We start from the raw sequence: 17,115 nt of genomic DNA on the forward strand, positions 1-17,115 counted from the left end.
ATATTAAAAACGTGAGAATATGTACTCACGACATAAAAAAGAATTTGTTTTTTTTACCCACTTTCGGCTGTAGTTACGCAATATATTAGTTTACCAATTATTAACGTTTAAGCTTCCATTCCATTCCAGTTTCGAAAAATTGCCGGCCATTTTCATCGGTCGGATCCAGCACGACAGAAATTCGAAGGGGCTCAAAAGGCGCTAAATTGTGAACCTTTGCAGTTGGTTCAAATGGTGGTCACCAGGTGGAACTCAGAATACGAGATGTTGAAAAGGATGCAAAGACTTCAAAAACCTTTGTCTCACGTTCTTGCTGATTCTACCGACACTGAGTCTGTATCTGGTATCGAATGGTCTAAAACAAATTGCTTACTGAAGGTAATGAAGCCGTTATATGACGCCACACAAATATCATGTGGAGTTAAATATCCGACTTTATCAATGGTAAAACCATTGCTGTTTGGGATAACAAATGGTCTGAATAGTATCGAATTTGACTACGACGATGCATCGGAAATGGGACGAGAATTTATAGATAATATCTTCAATGGTCTAGATGTCAGATTTTGTGAGGTTGATCGTGATATTATTTTAAAAAAAAGCACTTATCTGGATCCCTGGTACAAAAATTATTTTTACAAAGAAGAGGAAGTAAAAGAAATAGAAGATGATATAAAGCTCGAAATTATGAGATTCTTGATGCCAGACAATGATTCTCATGAACTTGATGTTTTGACCAGAGAACGTAAGTTTTTACAATGAGTCACTCACTTTTTGAGATTACTTTTTTGATACAAATTTGTTTATTTTTATACTGTATGTTTATTTTTTTTACATATATCATTGATTCAAAATTTCGTACAACCAAATTAGGAAATCATTTACGTTAAAATTCGTAATTGAAATTAAAAAAATTTACCGATTGTACCTTTTTTTAGCTAAAAATACTTTACCTAACAAATAGATAAAATTAATTGCTTTTGCAACCGAATGTATTTTGCTTTTTTCTTTTAATGCGTCATGATAAATACATTTTTTCACTTACTAAATCTTAACTTACAATTAATCAGAAAATTAACATTCGACTCAATCAGAAAATGATGTTAATAAATATACAATGATTTATTTATTTTAAATTTCAGATAATGGAAACCAGTATTCGGGATTTTGGAGTTTCATGAAACGACCAACAATTAACGCACGAGAAAAAAATTTAGAGACTTTGCGTAATGAAATATTGCAGGAAATGGTGGTGTATCTAAACTGTGGTTTGATAAATCCTCAGCAAGGTCCACTTATTTGGTGGCGACAAGAAAAAAATAAATATCCCCGATTATCACTTATGGCGAGAAGATATTTAGGAGTACCTTGTACTTCTGCTGAAAGTGAAAGATTATTTTCCACTGCTGGTGATATTGTATCTGATAAACGAACTTTATTATCACCAGATTCAGTATCGTATTTATTATTTTTGAACAAAAATTTGTAGCAAATTTTCATACTAATTGTTCTATTTGTGTAATTATATTTAATAGTTTAAATAAAATGTATATTAATTGTTAATTTCTTATTTGAATATTGAACATAACAAACTCCGAATTCAAAATATTCGAAAATTTGCTAATTATATAATAATTCGCGAATAATTCGGAAAAAATATTAATATTCGATTCGGAACGAATAATTCGTAAGTTCGAATTATTCGCACACCCCTAATATACATATATGATCATATGGAATATTAAACATTTTCCTCCCTTTAGGCGGTGTCATACCCCCCTTTGGTCGTTTACCCACCGAAAATGTTGGATCCAAAAATTGAAAGCCCATTGATTTTTTTTTTAATCACAATCGACTCGGTTTATTGTTTTTTGCATTATACTTCGACTTCGCCGGTCGACTGTCGATTCGATTATTTATGAGAAATTTTGCATGTATATCTCGAAATATATCCCGAAACGACGAAGTTTACGATGTATGACTTTGTATACGATCACGGATTCCCCCAAATCTGTCTACCAATTTTTCGATTGTCAGTCGCAACTCGTGTTACAAATACTCAACATCGTAATCTCGTAATAAGGGAGTGACTTCTGTATGTGCTTTGTTGCGTCGAAAAACATACAAATGGATTGAAACAAACTGCAACGTGCGCGCGATCTCTGCGCTTACCGTGGTTGTAAGAATTCGAAATTTACGAGAACAAAACTTTACAGGTTTCCTGTAGCAGGAGATTGCCGCCTTGATGCGTGGGTAAAAAATACCGGTAAATGTTGCATTGTAATTATTTGCATTTTTTTTCGAAATGGAAAAGTGCAAGAATCTCGGAGAACAGAGAAATCTAAAATAACTAACGCTATGCGAAAAAGGATGTACTGAAGAATGCTTGGTATGTTTATTTCTTAATTTTTTTTCTATTTTTTTTTTTATTTTTTCTCGATTCTATCCGGCATGGAAAATTTTTCTTTTTAAATTTCATTTCCTAAATGAAAAATGAGTGCTTTCATGCATCATGAGAAACGCCTGCCCTGTGGCAGACGTCTGCCGAGAAACGTCTGCCGTGTCTCTTGATAATGCAAAAAACTTGTAAAAAAATTATGGCGGGAAAAAATTGTTGAACAAATTTCCCTTAATGTTCTCTTCTTATATTATAGAATGAATTGGTTCGTTTCTCTGAACATGTATGAAATTGTTCAGAATTTTCGCTCCATTTTAAATTCAAATTTTATAATTTTGGTAAAATTGTGAAGGGTGAATTTTTTGATATATGTTCGGAGAAATATTCCGTGTTGCATCTAACGAGGGGAGTGTCAAACTTGGGAATCACAGATTTCCATCACTTTTCTATATATTGTAGGGCAGGGTCCTCTCAATAAATACATAAAGCGGCAAGACGCCATTCGTTTTTATTATTGAGAAATTTCAACTCAAAGTTCTATATGTAACTTAAGTAGAAGGAACCTTTTTACCGGTTGCAGCAATAGTTCCGTGGCGTAGCGGTAACGCTCTTGCTTACTGAGCGACCGAACTGCTGTTCAAATCGCGTTTGTGTTACTTTTTTTTTTTTTTTAATATGTATAAATTATTTGATATAAAAATAAGTAATTGTCAAAATAAATTTTGAAAATAAATAATTTTTAATAATTTTAAAAATAAACAACTTTTAAAAAAAAATAATTAATAATTCTATAAATAACTTTTTTTTCATTTATTAAATATTTTACTTCAATTTTATTTGATATTGAAGAAAATTTTTCAATTTTAACAGTTACGTTAGATGGCATAGAATTCGCATTATAATTTTACCGGCTATGATACCTACTACCTAAGCGACCTTCGTACGTACAGTTTACCTGCTCCACTATGTATTGTCTAGGGGATACACATAAAAATAAAACATTCTCATGCCCGAAGAAAGTCAAATCACAGCTGCTCAGGCCACGTCATACATTCGGAACTGTTCTCACTCTGTTTTGAGTTTTCGTAAGCGTTAGACGTTGGAATAATTTTGTGCTAGTTATTTCAAGTGATTTGTGTATAACATGGAAAAAGCAAGTACGAGTTCTGGAGATTTCGTTCATGAAGAATCTATCCTCAACAATTCAATTAAAAATGATATTACAAATGCATTTTTGTATTGTAAATCATTATTAGAAGAAAGTGAACTTCTGGTCAAAAATCCTCCATCAGAAATGTCACATTCATCTATTGTCATGGGAGAAGAATTTTATAATAGCATTGTGACAATGTTAGATGAAAGAAAAATCATTGAAGGTGAAGAACTGATCACAAAGGATGAAGATGATGAGACAAATGAGTATACGGAGGTTAGAAAATAATTATTTCTGTTATTATATTTGTTTTTAATCTTTTTGAAATTATGATGTTATTAATATTTGATTCATACGAATGACTATTAACATTATTACGTATGATTCTTCGTATTTAAATGATTATATTGAAAAATGTATAAAAGTTGTTATATTAATAATTATAATATTTTTTTCATGTTCAGTAAAATATTTTTTGGTATTTTTAGTGTATTGGTGTACCGGAAGATGATGATAATTTTGTAGCTCAAGAATTTGCCCCCGAACCACGTGACTATATTCCACTGTCGTATAAAGAGAGGGCAGTTGCTATTGCCGATGCTCACCCAAAATGGAGTTTGAAATGCCTTCAAAAGCATGGGGCATCACGATTAAAGCATAAGCAGAATTTATATCGATGGAAAGAAGATGTCAAACGTGGAGGTACTTATTTTGACAAGTGAAAAACTATTGACAGTGATACGTATGAAAGATTCTTGGAAGCCCGATCTAGTATGGAGCAGGTATTAAATTTTTAATTTGATGAGATCTGACTATTACATTTTGTAAGCATACAGTTTCATGTTATTTTATTTTTTTTCTGCCACTTTCCCAAGGTAACCACAAGAACATTGCAACAGTGGGCAATGAATGCTGCCTTCCAATTTTTATCGGACGAATTTCATTTCATTGCAAGTAAATCATGGGTGGAAAGGTTTAAAAAAAAACACGGAATTCGCCAACGTAAAATTACGAAGTTTATAAGTCACAAAGAAGTAGTATCTATCGAAGAAGTGATGGAAAGTGCAGAAAAATTCCGTTTGCAAACAAAAGCATTAATGTCTGGATTTGATCGTGATTATATTATTAAGTGGGTATTCTAGTGTAGAAATTTGAAAAAATCGATTTTTTTTTTATATTGTAACGATTTTGGGCGTTACGTTAATAAAATATGGATCCGCGAGTTTACTTATTATCAAATCAGAGGCGTGAACAAAAATATCATGATAAATGCTTTTAATGCAATATACGTGTTTCTTGTTTAAAGTCTGGAACAAGACTGTTTTTACAATAATGTTGGTTGGCGCAGCAACCTTATTCTTTTTTTAGACATAAGAGGTTTATAAACGTCTTTTATCTATGATGACTACTAGATCATTGAAGAGGGGGCAAAACGGGTGATTTCACCCGTTGTAACACTACTCCCCCCCGAGGAAAAGAGTCGCCCCGACTCGGAAAAGATACAACAATTATAAAAGTGATGTAGCAGTCAGTGCTCAAAGGCGAGTTGGAGCTGTGGCTCTAAAAATTCAAAGACTTCCTTTTTTACTATCTGGCATTTGCCCACAGTCTCAAGGTAAACCACAGAAAACCTTGAGTAGATAGTTGAGCGTTAAATAATCTCAAAAATTTATGTGCCGTGTTTTATAAAGGTAAGTGTTATTAAGTGTTATGTATCTTCATGAAGGATTGTCCAAACGAAACAGGTTCGGGTGGAATCATCGAGGCAGGAACCAAAAATTCCGGGACCAAACAGGATAAAGGCAGATTCCTTTTTGAAAATTCACACAGGAAACAGGGAAATAGATGGGTGACTGATCCTAGTCTTCTTTAGAAACAGCACACCCTAGAGTTTTGGAAGGACAAATGTGAGTGATGGTATAACTAATCAAATTCACTAAGTGAATTTGGGAAAATGCACGAATAAAATAAATTAAATATGTAATCAAAAGAAAAGAAACGATCTTATCTGAATCATTTTCGTGTATTTCTTCAAAATAAGTCCACCAGTCATCCTCAGGAATCGGGGAAGATTGGAAGGAGAAGGCTGTGTCAAATACCCTGAAAAAGTGCTCACAAAAACTGACACTTAAGGTTAATAAAATGTGAAAATCAAGCAATCGCTCATCGACCTCGAAAAATAATCGTGGCTCTTTTCACATTAATAAAAGAAACCAAAGCCTGTCCGTTACAAAACTCGATTCCAGAGAAGAAGTTTCTAGAAAGAAACAATCGAAGAAAACAAATTTCAAATCGATTAGCAACGCAGAAATAACAAATCATTATAAGAAAAGTCCTCACCGAAGACAGTCCCAATTAGTTCAAAAAAAGAAAAATGTCAATCATAAAGACTCCACCCGTTTCCGCCTTCATCAATGCAGGCGTAATCATCTCAAATTATTCGTGGAAGAACATAAAAAATATGACGCAAGAAGAATTCAAGATCTATTTCGAAAATCAATGGAGGACCCTAAAATGTGGTCGGGGTGAGACCATAAGAGAAAAACACAAAATGGGGCTAATATGCTTAAATTGTTGGGTTACTCGGTAAGTTCTCACGCAAATTTCTAGTATAAATACGAATAAATTCCCCGTGTCTGATTTATTTCAGCGCGGACATGAACAACCTCTATGATCTCAAGCAAACTCATCTTACCCTCGCGGGAGAAGGCAAAGCTTGCCGCGAATGCCGGAAGGAATTATTCGCAACAAACTCCACCGAAGGTTGCAGCGATTGCGCAGAAGTCAAGTCCGCTCTAAAGATTATAGCGGAACAAATTTTTGAAACTTAATTTTTTTTTTTTTTTACATATGTAACCTCTTATTTCACCATTCGTTCTTTTTTTATCTTGTTTTAATAAAGGAAATTAAACTTTGTTTTTCGTTTTTCTCTTAATTAAGAATACTTCTTCATTATTCATATCTGAATTAACCCCCGCACATCATAGACGTACAAAAATCTTTAAAAACTTGATCGGCTGTAGCTTCTGCATTTATAACCAAGACAGGAGCCGATAAATAAGAAAAAGTTTGTTTTACTAGCCAATCCTCATGAACCTCATGAATAGTTCTGAGTAGCTTTAAAGAAATACTCGATTCTTCCTCACGAGAACGGGAACTAACTCGAGCAAAAGAAGTTTCTGGGGAAACTCGCAAATAAACAATCAAATCTACTCTGAGCTCAGACGAGCGAATGAGAAGATCAAAATTTTTTGTCAATAAATGAGATTCGAAGTCGCGAAAATTACCTAACCTTCGACGAGCTTCTACAAAACAATTGCTACTGAATATCGATCTTTCCATCACCTTTACAGGCAATGAAGTCGTCTGCAGATGTCTATCTAACATAACCATTTGAGCGAAATGCTGAAAATAATAGCAATAACGATCTGGGTTCTGGTACATCAAATCTAAAAGATTAATTCCAGCTACATTTCGATATTCTTCAAGAGGTTCTAAAAGTGTACAGACCTGGCGATCTGCTAAAAACCTCTTAGTGAAAGTTGTTTTTCCGCATCCGATATTTCCTTCTATAATAATCGTAAGCGGTCGAGTTTTACTCAAATGAATTCCGAAAGGTAAATTCTTCTCCCAATCGATAACCGACTGTAAAGAAAGCCAAATCGATCACAGTCGTCAAGGGTGTTCGTTTGAAGATCTAACCTCAAAGGACGTTCCTGGTCGAGGAGACTGTTCCAGGTTGATCTTCTTCAAATGGAGCAAGACGATCCAAGTGAACCACTTTCTGACGCGAATGAGGAGATCTTCGGATTCTATAAACAACATCATTTATCCGGTTAACCACTAAGTAAGGGCCTTCCCAATTTCTTTGTAGCTTTGGACATCGTCCTTTCTGTCTTCGAGGTTGAAACAGCCAAACAGAATCTCCAGGATTAAATTTTGAATCTCTGGCTCGAATATCATAACGAGTTTTCAATTTATCTGAAGCCATAGAAATTCTATTCCTAGCAAAGTGATGAATTTCTTCTAAACGTTGTTGTAATAAAAAGGCATAATCTGTTTGATGCTGTCTTTGCACAGGAACAGGGCCTTTCTCTAAATCTGACGGAAGTCGAAGATTTCTTCCAGTAAGCATGAGGGCTGGCGTCTGCTTCGTCGTCTCATGAATCGCAGATCTGTAAGATAAGAGGAAGAAAGGGATCCAGGAGTCCCAGTCTCTCTGATTCTGTTCTACGAAGGACGACAAATACTGTAGTGAAGTCCGATTCAGACGCTCTATCATGCCATCAGATTGCGGATGCAAAGGAGTTGTACGAGTTTTTCTAACCCCTAAAATCTGAGTAACCTCTTTCATTAAGGTTGACTCAAAATTTCGGCCTTGATCAGTATGAAGTTCTAGAGGAACTCCGTGTCTACAAATAAATTCTTTAACGAATGCCTGTGCTACAGTAGAGGCTTCTTGATCAGCGAGAGGAACCACTTCTGGCCACTTAGTAAAATAATCAGCAATAACCAAAGCATATTTATTTCCAGAATGGGTTATCGGAAGAGGTCCAAGAATGTCCATCGCTATTCTTTCAAATGGAGCTCCCACGTTGTAAATTTGAAGAGAGCTTTGTCCCTTCGCTCGAGGTCCTTTCTTTGCCGTGCAGATTCGACATCTTCGACACCAATCTTCAACGTCCATCCGGCAACGGGGCCAAAAGTAGAAGTTGCGAATTCTGCCTAGAGTTTTATTTGAAGCGAAATGTCCGCCTGCAGGAGAATCATGATAAAGAGCAAGAATCTCTGGAACTCGTGACCTGGGAACCAAAAGTTGCCACCTGATTTCTTTCAAGTCTGCAGATTCCCATTTTCGGTATAAAATTCCATCAATTAAAAGAATAGAGTCCCATTGTGCCCAATAAATTTTCAAATCTGACTCGGCTAAAGATATATCCTGCCAGTCCGGGCGAGTTTCTGCTTCTTTCCAAGACTTCACTTGATTCAAAGTATCGTCCTCTTGTTGCGATTTTCTCCATTCCTCCTGGTTATTTTCGAAAGAAATCTTCCGTATTATAAGAGAGGGGTCACGATTTTTCTCTAATCGTGCACACTGTTTACACTCTGGCATTTCCTCGCAGGGTCTTCGAGAGAGAGCATCGGCGTTTCCATGATGAATTCCTGCTCGATGACGAATATCAAAATCGTACTGACCGAGCCTTTCTAACCATCTAGCTACCTGACCTTCGGGAGATTTAAACGAAAGTAGCCACCTGAGAGAAGCATGATCTGTACGTATCAAAAATTTCCTACCATACAGATAATGGTGAAAATGTACTACGGTCTTAACGACAGCTAAAAGCTCTCTACGAGTGACACAATAATTCCTCTCGGTTTTACTCAAAACTCAGCTGAAATAGCTTATCACTCTCTCTTGACCTCCCTGAATTTGTGACAGAACCCCGCCTATTCCTGAAAGAGATGCATCCGTATCTAAAATAAAAGGAATTTCGACCTCTGGATAAGCTGAAATCGGCGAAGAAATAAGATTTTCTTTTAATTTCTTGAAAGCCTCTTCGCATTCCGGGGTCCAGTCAAAAGGAATCTTGATTCCGGTCAAATGATGGAGAGGTTTAGCTATACTAGCGAAACCTTTTACAAATCTTCTGTAATACGTACAAAGGCCTAAAAAGCTCTGAATTGGTTCTTTATTCTTAGGTGTCGGCCAAGAAGAAACCTTCTCTATTTTGGATGGGTCGGTCTTCACACCTTGTGCTGAAACGATATGTCCGAGGAAGCCCACTTCTTTCTGGAACAGATGGCATTTTTTCGGGCTCATTTTCAGACCTGCCTGCTTCAGCCTAGCGAAAACTTGTCTGAGATTTTGGACTTCTTCTTCAAAGTTCTTACCAAAAACGATTATATCGTCTAAATAAACGAGGCATATTTTGCCAGTGAGCCCATGGAGAACAGCCTCCATCATTCGTTCAAAGGTAGCCGGGGCATTACTCAAACCAAACGGCATAACCTTGAACTGCCATAATCCTCCTCAACCCGTAACAAAAGCTGTTTTTTCTTTATCTAGAGGATCCATTTCGACCTGCCAGTATCCGCTCTGAAGATCTATGGTGCTGAACCAAGTTGCACCAGCTATTAGGTCGAGTGTCTCGTCAATGCTGGGTAGAGGGTAAGAATCTTTCTTCGTTATATCGTTCAGCTTCCTGTAATCGATACAAAATCGTTTGGATCCGTCCTTTTTGTTAACAAGGACGATTGGTGAGGCCCAGGGACTAGACGATGGTTCAATCACATCGTTCTTTAGCATGTCTTCCACAAGCTTCTTTACCTCTTCTCGGGCGTTGAGAGCGAGTCTTCGAGGAGCTTGTTTAATTGGTGAACTCTCTCCGACGTCGATCTTGTGCTTGACAGAAGTACATCGGCCCTTATCACCACTATCTTTGGCGAAAGAATCTATAAACTCTAGTAAAAGAGATTTAAACGATTCTACCTGAGCTAAATTTAACGAAATCGAAGATTTCTGAACAAGGCTCTGTAAGTGTAAAGGAAAATGTTGTTGCAAATCATTCTCCGAAAGTTCTATTTCTCTAATTCTAGGAGGAGTCCAATAAATTCCATTCCTATTCGTACAAAGAGTTATTTCGCGATTGTTTGAAGCTAATGAATTTCTCTTAGTCGAGATAACACAGTTATGAGCTGTAAGAAAGTCTATTCCCAAAATACCTTCATCCTCTATATCTGCTATAAAAACCTTATGTGGAGAGTCGATACACCCAAAAAGGTTAATTTGGACAGTAGCCTGTCTCAAAACCGGGGTCGTCTCTCCAGTGGCTGTTCGCAGAGAAAAAGAGGGAACAACCCGGTCATCGGATTTAAAGAGATCCGATCGAACTACGGTTACTTCCGCGCCCGTGTCTATTACCCATAGACAATCGACGCCATTTACAGTACCGCGCGCGTAAAGACCAGACTGTCGTAGACTTCTAATTAAAAAGTGTTCTCTAAGAGGGCTTTCACTTCTAACAATCTGCGATGATTTTCGCCCTGACAAATCATCTGGAATTAGTTTTTTGAGTGAGTTCCTGTTGAAGAACTCGATTGAGGATCTGCTTCCCCTATTTCTATATTTTTCTTACGCCAATTATAAGAATTTGGATTCGAACCTTGCATCGGTTTTTCACTAATTTTCTTAATTAGAAAGCAATGATTGGCGTCGTGACCTGTTTTTTCACAAAATATACAAGTCAAGCTAGTTTGACTTGTCACGACCACGTTTTTATTTATACGCTGGTTTTGTTGGTTTTGAAAAGAACCTCGATTTCTTGATTTAAAATTATTACCGTTATTTCTATTTTTATAATTTTGAGGTTTTGACTCCTCCGAGTATTCAAAACTTCGCCTTCTTGAGGCGTTTTCAGACACCTCAATCCGACGAAGCTTGTTTAGCCCAAAATATTGCTTTCTCATTGCCTCCACCTCGAGGGCTTTGGCTGTTGCCTCCCGCAGAGAAGTGAGGCCTGACGTTCCAACGGCCATTTTAATCTCTGGATCATTAATCGCATTCAAAAAAGCTTGCGTTGCTAATAAATTTCGAGACGGTTCGTGATCCGGCAAAGCTATACGAGAAAGCCGTTCAATGTCCTGACTAAGAGACGCGAGGTCTTCGTCTCGTCCTTGTCTTCTTGTCTGTAATTGTGCCGTGTACAGTTTCGTTAAGTGGTCAATTCCATACCTCAACTTTAATGCAGAACTAAGGTTTTCATAATCAGAGATTTCTTCCTCAGACAACGCCGTTAAAACATTCAAAGCCGGCGTTCGAAGACAGGAGGCAAGACTGTGGGCCCTTATGGCGGAGTCCCACTGATTATGTTTAGGAATTGTATTAAACTGGCGTTCATAATCTGCCCATGGAATTTTTCCGTCAAAAATTGGCGGTTTCAAAGGATAAAGAGGTTTCTCATTAATCTGAGAAGCAACCTCAGGAAATCTCGAACTATTTAATTGATTAAAATGAGAACATTGAGGCCGAACTTGAGTCAAAGACTCGGAAAAACCAGCCTCATAATTTACTCTCATTCTACTAATTGGAGATTCATCTACTCTCCTAATAAAAGGCACAGACCTTGATTCAGGAACATCCTGGGTTCGACCTGGATGTTGGACCTGTCGAACAGTGGGAACGGGAACAGGAGAGGGAACAGGAGAGGGAAGCGGCGTAACAACTCTGGAACCTCGTGGGGTGACAGCCGGTTCTCCTGAGCCATTCACCTGATGAACAGCCTGAAGAGCTGCCACAGTCGTCCGGAACAGTTCGTGTAGACTAGTTTCGGATCGTTCTTGTGCCTCTCTATCAAGCCTGCGCTGTTCCAGCTGTTGTTCATGTTCTTTTCTTCGCTGTTCCAGCTGTTGTTCATGTTCTTTTCTTCGCTGTTCTTGTTGATCAAGAAGCAGCTGAAGAAGTTGCTGTTGATGGCGCTCAGCAGCCTCTCGCTGTTGAGACATGATCTTCAGCAGATCAATTTGAGAGATTGCCGAAGAAATTGGAAGAGGGTCCACTGAAGGTGATGGAATTGTTTCAGGGACCCGCGGATTCTCCATAACGAAAGGTTCTTCTCCGCTTCTTTCTCTTCGTCGTGAGCGCGTCAAACGACTGCTACTCATAATTAAAGTTCGCGCACTGAATTGACTCAATTAATAAGAACTCAAGATCCCGCTTCTGACACCAATTGTAACGATTTTGGGCGTTACGTTAATAAAATATGGATCCGCGAGTTTACTTATTATCAAACCAAAGGCGTGAACAAAAATATCGTGATAAATGCTTTTAATGCAATATACGTGTTTCTTGTTTAAAGTCTGAAACAAGACTGTTTTTACAATAATGTTGGTTGGCGCAGCAACCTTATTCTTTTTTTAGACATAAGAGGTTTATAAACGTCTTTTATCTATGCTGACTACTAGATCATTAAAGAGGGGGCAAAAGGGGTGATTTCACCCTTAGTAACAATATTTTCAAAGCTTAACCTTTCAAGAATGTGTCCTTAAAAGGACAAGTCAAAATTTCAATTATTTTCAGAGATATAGCTATTTTAGTAACACGTCTTCAATACTGGATCGGCTGAAACGAATTTTACTCGAAACTTTAAACGCGTTTTTCTCAAAACTACATTTTTCAAAACGGTTGACATGATTTCTCAAGTTCTATTGAACCGATTTACTTGAAATTTGGTGAGAATCTTCTCAATACATGTCTCTATCGCACGAACTATTATTATAACGAAATAATGATTTTTACTATTTTTAAAAAATTCAGAAACGTCCAAAAAAGTAAAAAAATACGTATTTTTTTCCACTTTTTTTTAGTTAGTACGATAGCTGCATTTATGTAGATTAATAATCTTTTTTTTTTTTTTTTTTCTGATTTTGAAAATGCTTGCAATCGTGACAACATTGGCGCGCCATTTTTTTTGTACCCCCCACTTCAACAACTCATAGCACTTTCAATTTTGTATTTTTCGACTTGTTTTTTTTTTTTTGTGGTAATCGTGAAATAATAATAAACGCCTGATAAAAAAATGGATGGTAAAAATATTTTTTGTTTTTTGTTTATAGCACTTCAAAAAACACCTCAAATTCATGCCTCTACACTAGAATACCCCCTTAAGGTAGTACCGTGATAAATCACTTTTCTTATAATATCTTTCGATTTTTGAATACACATAATTTTAAGTGTGCTTTATACGTAAGAATTTTTTTTAATAGTCTTTGCGGTACTAAATTTTGAAATATTAGCAATCGAAAGTCGTACATTTAACATGTATTCCCTATCCCGACCGTAGTTAGAGTGAGCATTTTATTTAATAACAGCCATATTTTTCTTAGGATTGTTTTCAAAAACTGAGAATTATTAATTCAGGATATAACAAGTAATTTTTTTCAAAAAAAAACATAAACAAGCAGTATTCATTTTTTTGTAAATAACTTTTAAAGTTGGTGACTTGCGATGATTCACGTGAGTGGAAGTAAGTGAGCGATAGTCGGTAAAGAAAGACAGCACTAGTGAATGAGAAAGAAAACAATAGCCATTGACTATTGGTGTCCTTTACATGTCACGGTACTACCTTAACACTGATCAAAGTGGATGTCAATATCAATTGACATACAACAGATCATTGCAGAAAAAGGAGCGAAAACCATTTTCGTTAAAAAAAAAGAATATTAGTTTAACTACTCATTCTTATACTGCACAGTATGCACTAACGGCTTCAGGGAAAGTGTTACCATCTGTTTTTGTATGTTTACGTGAACCAAGTGGAGCATTTGGACCACAAATCAAGAAACAAATAAATCAGTTGAGTAAAATATATAATAATATTATTATAACGTGTACAAAATCTGGCAAGCTAACCAAACAACAATATGAAAAGTTTTTAAAAACTTGTTTATTACCTTATGTGCAAGATAATAAATTTCTATTAATTATCGATTCATGGGTTGGTCAAACAGACACGACAGTGTATGACGATATTTTTTTAAATGAAAATGGTGAAGCTACTTGTACAGTAAAAATTATTCCACCAAAATGTACACCCATTTGCCAACCGTGTGATGGCTACTTTTTTCGACAAATAAAAATATTTATTAAAAAAATTGAAAATGCTCCAGAGCTATTGGCAGATAAAAGGGAATTAACATCAAGAGAAGACATCATGAAAATTCATTCCCTGATATTGCATCAATTAAATTCACCAAAATTTACAGCGATGATCCAGTATGCTAGGTTTGCCTCCAAGTTGATTGATGAAAGGGAAATATTTATGAATGTAAACCAATTGTGCTTCTCTATAAAGAATTTGAAGACAAAATGTAATTGCAACAATAATAGTTTTAAAATATGTTTTAAATGTTTCTATGATGATTATCATCCAAATGAATGTTTATTTACAAATGATTCTGACGATGATATGGAGAGTGAATAAGTATAATATTATGATTTTGATTATAAGTGTGTAATATTGATTACTTAGTTATTATAATTATTATAAATCCTATTTTTATCATTTTTTGTATTTTTTCCTAACTTAAAAATAAAAAGATAATTTATAGAAATATTAATTATTAATTATTTATTTTTGTATTAAATAATTTATATAAAAAAAAAAAAAAAAGTAACTCTAACGGAACTTGAACAGCCGTTCGGTCCCTCAGTAAGCAAAAGCGTTACCGCTACGCCACGGAACTATTGCTGCAACCAGTAAAAAGGTTCCTTCTACTTAAGTTACATATATAACTCTGAGTTGAAATTTCTCAATAATAAAAACGAATGGCGTCTTGCCGCTTTATATATTTATTGAGGGGACCCTGCCCTACAATATATATAAAAGTGATGGAAATCTGTGATTCCCAAGTTTGACACTCCCCTTGTAAGAAATATGCGGGGTATTAAACGATCAGAAATTAAACCTATATGAATTCTCGAAAACAGAAATTTTCGAAAAGAGACAATTAAAAAAAAAATCATTGCACTTGCTTGCAAATATATTTACATCAATTTCATAGTAGAAAAAATAAAGTTTTCTGGAGGTTTTCTGAACAACATTTTTTTAAACGATTGAGACGTGGGGGTTGTGCCGAGAGCATTTCAGCCCGATGTACTTCATTGGCAACAGACTTTCGCAACAGGCGATTGCTCTTATGTTTCTCGAGAGTGTTGACGATTCGAAGGACCACCCGGAAGTCCGAACTTCATCCACATATGTGGAAGGTCCAGTGGATGATTGCGCAGTCCATACAATGGTAAGTGATGCAATTTCTCTCGCAACGCCGCACCCGGTCGAGTTCGAGTCGTTGATTCTCAACGATTCTCCAGATGAACCGGTGCCGTTCATTTCCGCGTTTGCGGCGAACCACTCTGTCATACCGGCGGGTACCGTTTCCTCGGGTTGGACGAAAACGGTACTTGTTATGCTTTGTGAATCTGTAGAGGTACAAAGCGCAGGTGAGTCCGCTTTTGATACGGTTCACTCGTCGGCATCGGCGTGTGTGCCTACGGGCGTAGGTGAAGAAGATTTGCACGTTGCGGAGCATGCGCGTCAGTATAGGAAGACAGTGGTGAGCTTTGCTGATTCGGATGACGAAAATTGCAACTGGATGAGCGTAGAACCGCAACCCGATGATAGTAACCCTGCATGTCAGACGCCTGAGGGACACATGTCATGTGTGGGTGATCCGTCACTTCATGCAAAAGTGTTGCGTCATCTGCGTAAACAAAATGCCGCTTTGACACGGGAAAATGCATCGAAGACGAAAACGATTAGACGACTCCGTCAGAAGCTGAAACGAGCTTTGAGGACAGGTGCACGTGTGGAGGAAAAAAAATTGTCCCTCGATAGTTTTCTCGATCAGCAAAAGAGTTTACAGCCGGCAGCAAGAACGATGATGAAGCTCCAATTGCACCGGAAAAATGCTCCTTACTCGGAGGAAGAAAAAGATCTTGCAAAGCAGCTTTTTCACTACTCAGCGTCTGTATATACGCGTTTGAGAAATGCAGGATGCATGTTTCCGGCGGAAAGTACCGTGCGCAATTGGATCTCGGAGGTTGACATAAAACCCGGCTTCTGCGATTTCATGTTCCAGAAGTTAAAAGTCAAAATTGAAGAGTTGCCTATCGAAAATAGGGTATGCGCTCTAAAATGGGACGAGACGACAATCAAACAATTTGAAGAATATTCGGAGAAATTCGATTGCATCGAAGGTCTGGTTGATCTCGGCCCACTCGGTCAAAGGGATGAACGCGCGCGCTACGTCTTCGTTTTTTGCCTCGACAGTTTGAACGAAAATCAATCATGGCGGCAACAACTCGCGTATTTTCTTCCCGGGACTGGCATGAAGGCCGAGGAGATTCATACCTTAGTCGATCAATGCCTCCGTCGATTGCATGAAGCTGGAGCCGTAGTTCACCTCGTCAAATGTGATCAGGGTCCCTCGAACCAAAAATTGTTCAATTCTTGTTTAAAAGTGTCAGAGGAGAGTCCGTGCTTTATCAGCGGTGGTCGAAATTACTTTGCTTCATTCGACTTTCCTCATTTGGTAAAACGTCTGGAGGGGTTAGATTATCGCTTTGTACGAAGATTTTGTAAAAACTTGGATACGATAACTGCAGTACTACCTCGAATCTACTCTCTCACATCTCCGAGGCGCACTTGTTTCCATCGTCCTTTCAGGCGATGAACGTTAAGCGTGCTCTTCAAATTTTTAGCCGCCGTTTTTCAGCGGCAATAACAACTACAGGCAAGGATCCGCACGGGCTCGACACGGAAACGTGGCGGGCTAGCGCAGCTTTTGCTGAGCGTATGAATAAAGTCATCGATTCGAGCAATGCCTACGAGCTTTTGTGCCGAAATCCTTATAAGCGCCCGCTTGCCGACAAGAATCCCGAGATCGAGGAAACGCTGACAGAGTTCGCGAAGTTTTCTCCGGAATGGACGATTGCTGACCCAAGGAGAAGGGGACGGCTGAAAATACTTCGCAACCACTGGTATTGAAAAAGGTGCCTTGTCTGAGA

At 37.3% G+C, this 17,115-nt stretch overlaps 2 protein-coding genes across 2 annotated transcripts; both read left to right on the forward strand.

The window, feature by feature from the left end:
• The first annotated feature begins 264 nt into the window (after positions 1-264).
• On the forward strand, positions 265-4,273 carry LOC124301535 (zinc finger BED domain-containing protein 4-like). The gene is made up of 4 exons (XM_046756700.1): positions 265-745; positions 1,143-1,409; positions 3,655-3,827; positions 4,040-4,273. Exons 1-4 carry the CDS (start codon positions 265-267, stop codon positions 4,271-4,273), a joined length of 1,155 nt encoding a protein of 384 aa, XP_046612656.1.
• Positions 3,204-14,533, forward strand: LOC124300672 (uncharacterized). The gene is made up of 4 exons (XM_046754978.1): positions 3,204-3,827; positions 4,040-4,333; positions 4,427-4,680; positions 13,678-14,533. The coding sequence occupies exons 2-4, from the start codon at positions 4,325-4,327 to the stop codon at positions 14,528-14,530; spliced, it is 1,116 nt and encodes a 371-aa protein (XP_046610934.1). The 5' UTR covers positions 3,204-3,827; positions 4,040-4,324; the 3' UTR covers positions 14,531-14,533.
• Positions 14,534-17,115: the final 2,582 nt, after the last annotated feature.

Source organism: Neodiprion virginianus, chromosome 3 (genome assembly GCF_021901495.1).
Source record: "Neodiprion virginianus isolate iyNeoVirg1 chromosome 3, iyNeoVirg1.1, whole genome shotgun sequence".
Classification (NCBI taxonomy): Eukaryota; Metazoa; Arthropoda; class Insecta; order Hymenoptera; family Diprionidae; genus Neodiprion; species Neodiprion virginianus.

Coding starts and splice junctions, on each gene's coding strand:
- LOC124300672 (XM_046754978.1), top strand. Junction 4,681..13,677: donor GATCGTGATTATATTATTAA/GTGGGTATTCTA, acceptor GTACTACCTTAA/CACTGATCAAAGTGGATGTC.
- LOC124301535 (XM_046756700.1), top strand. CDS start 265: ATGTTGAAAAGGATGCAAAGACTTCAAAAACCTTTGTCTCACGTTCTT. Junction 746..1,142: donor TGATGTTTTGACCAGAGAAC/GTAAGTTTTTAC, acceptor TTTAAATTTCAG/ATAATGGAAACCAGTATTCG. Junction 1,410..3,654: donor AAGATTATTTTCCACTGCTG/GTGATATTGTAT, acceptor AATCATTATTAG/AAGAAAGTGAACTTCTGGTC.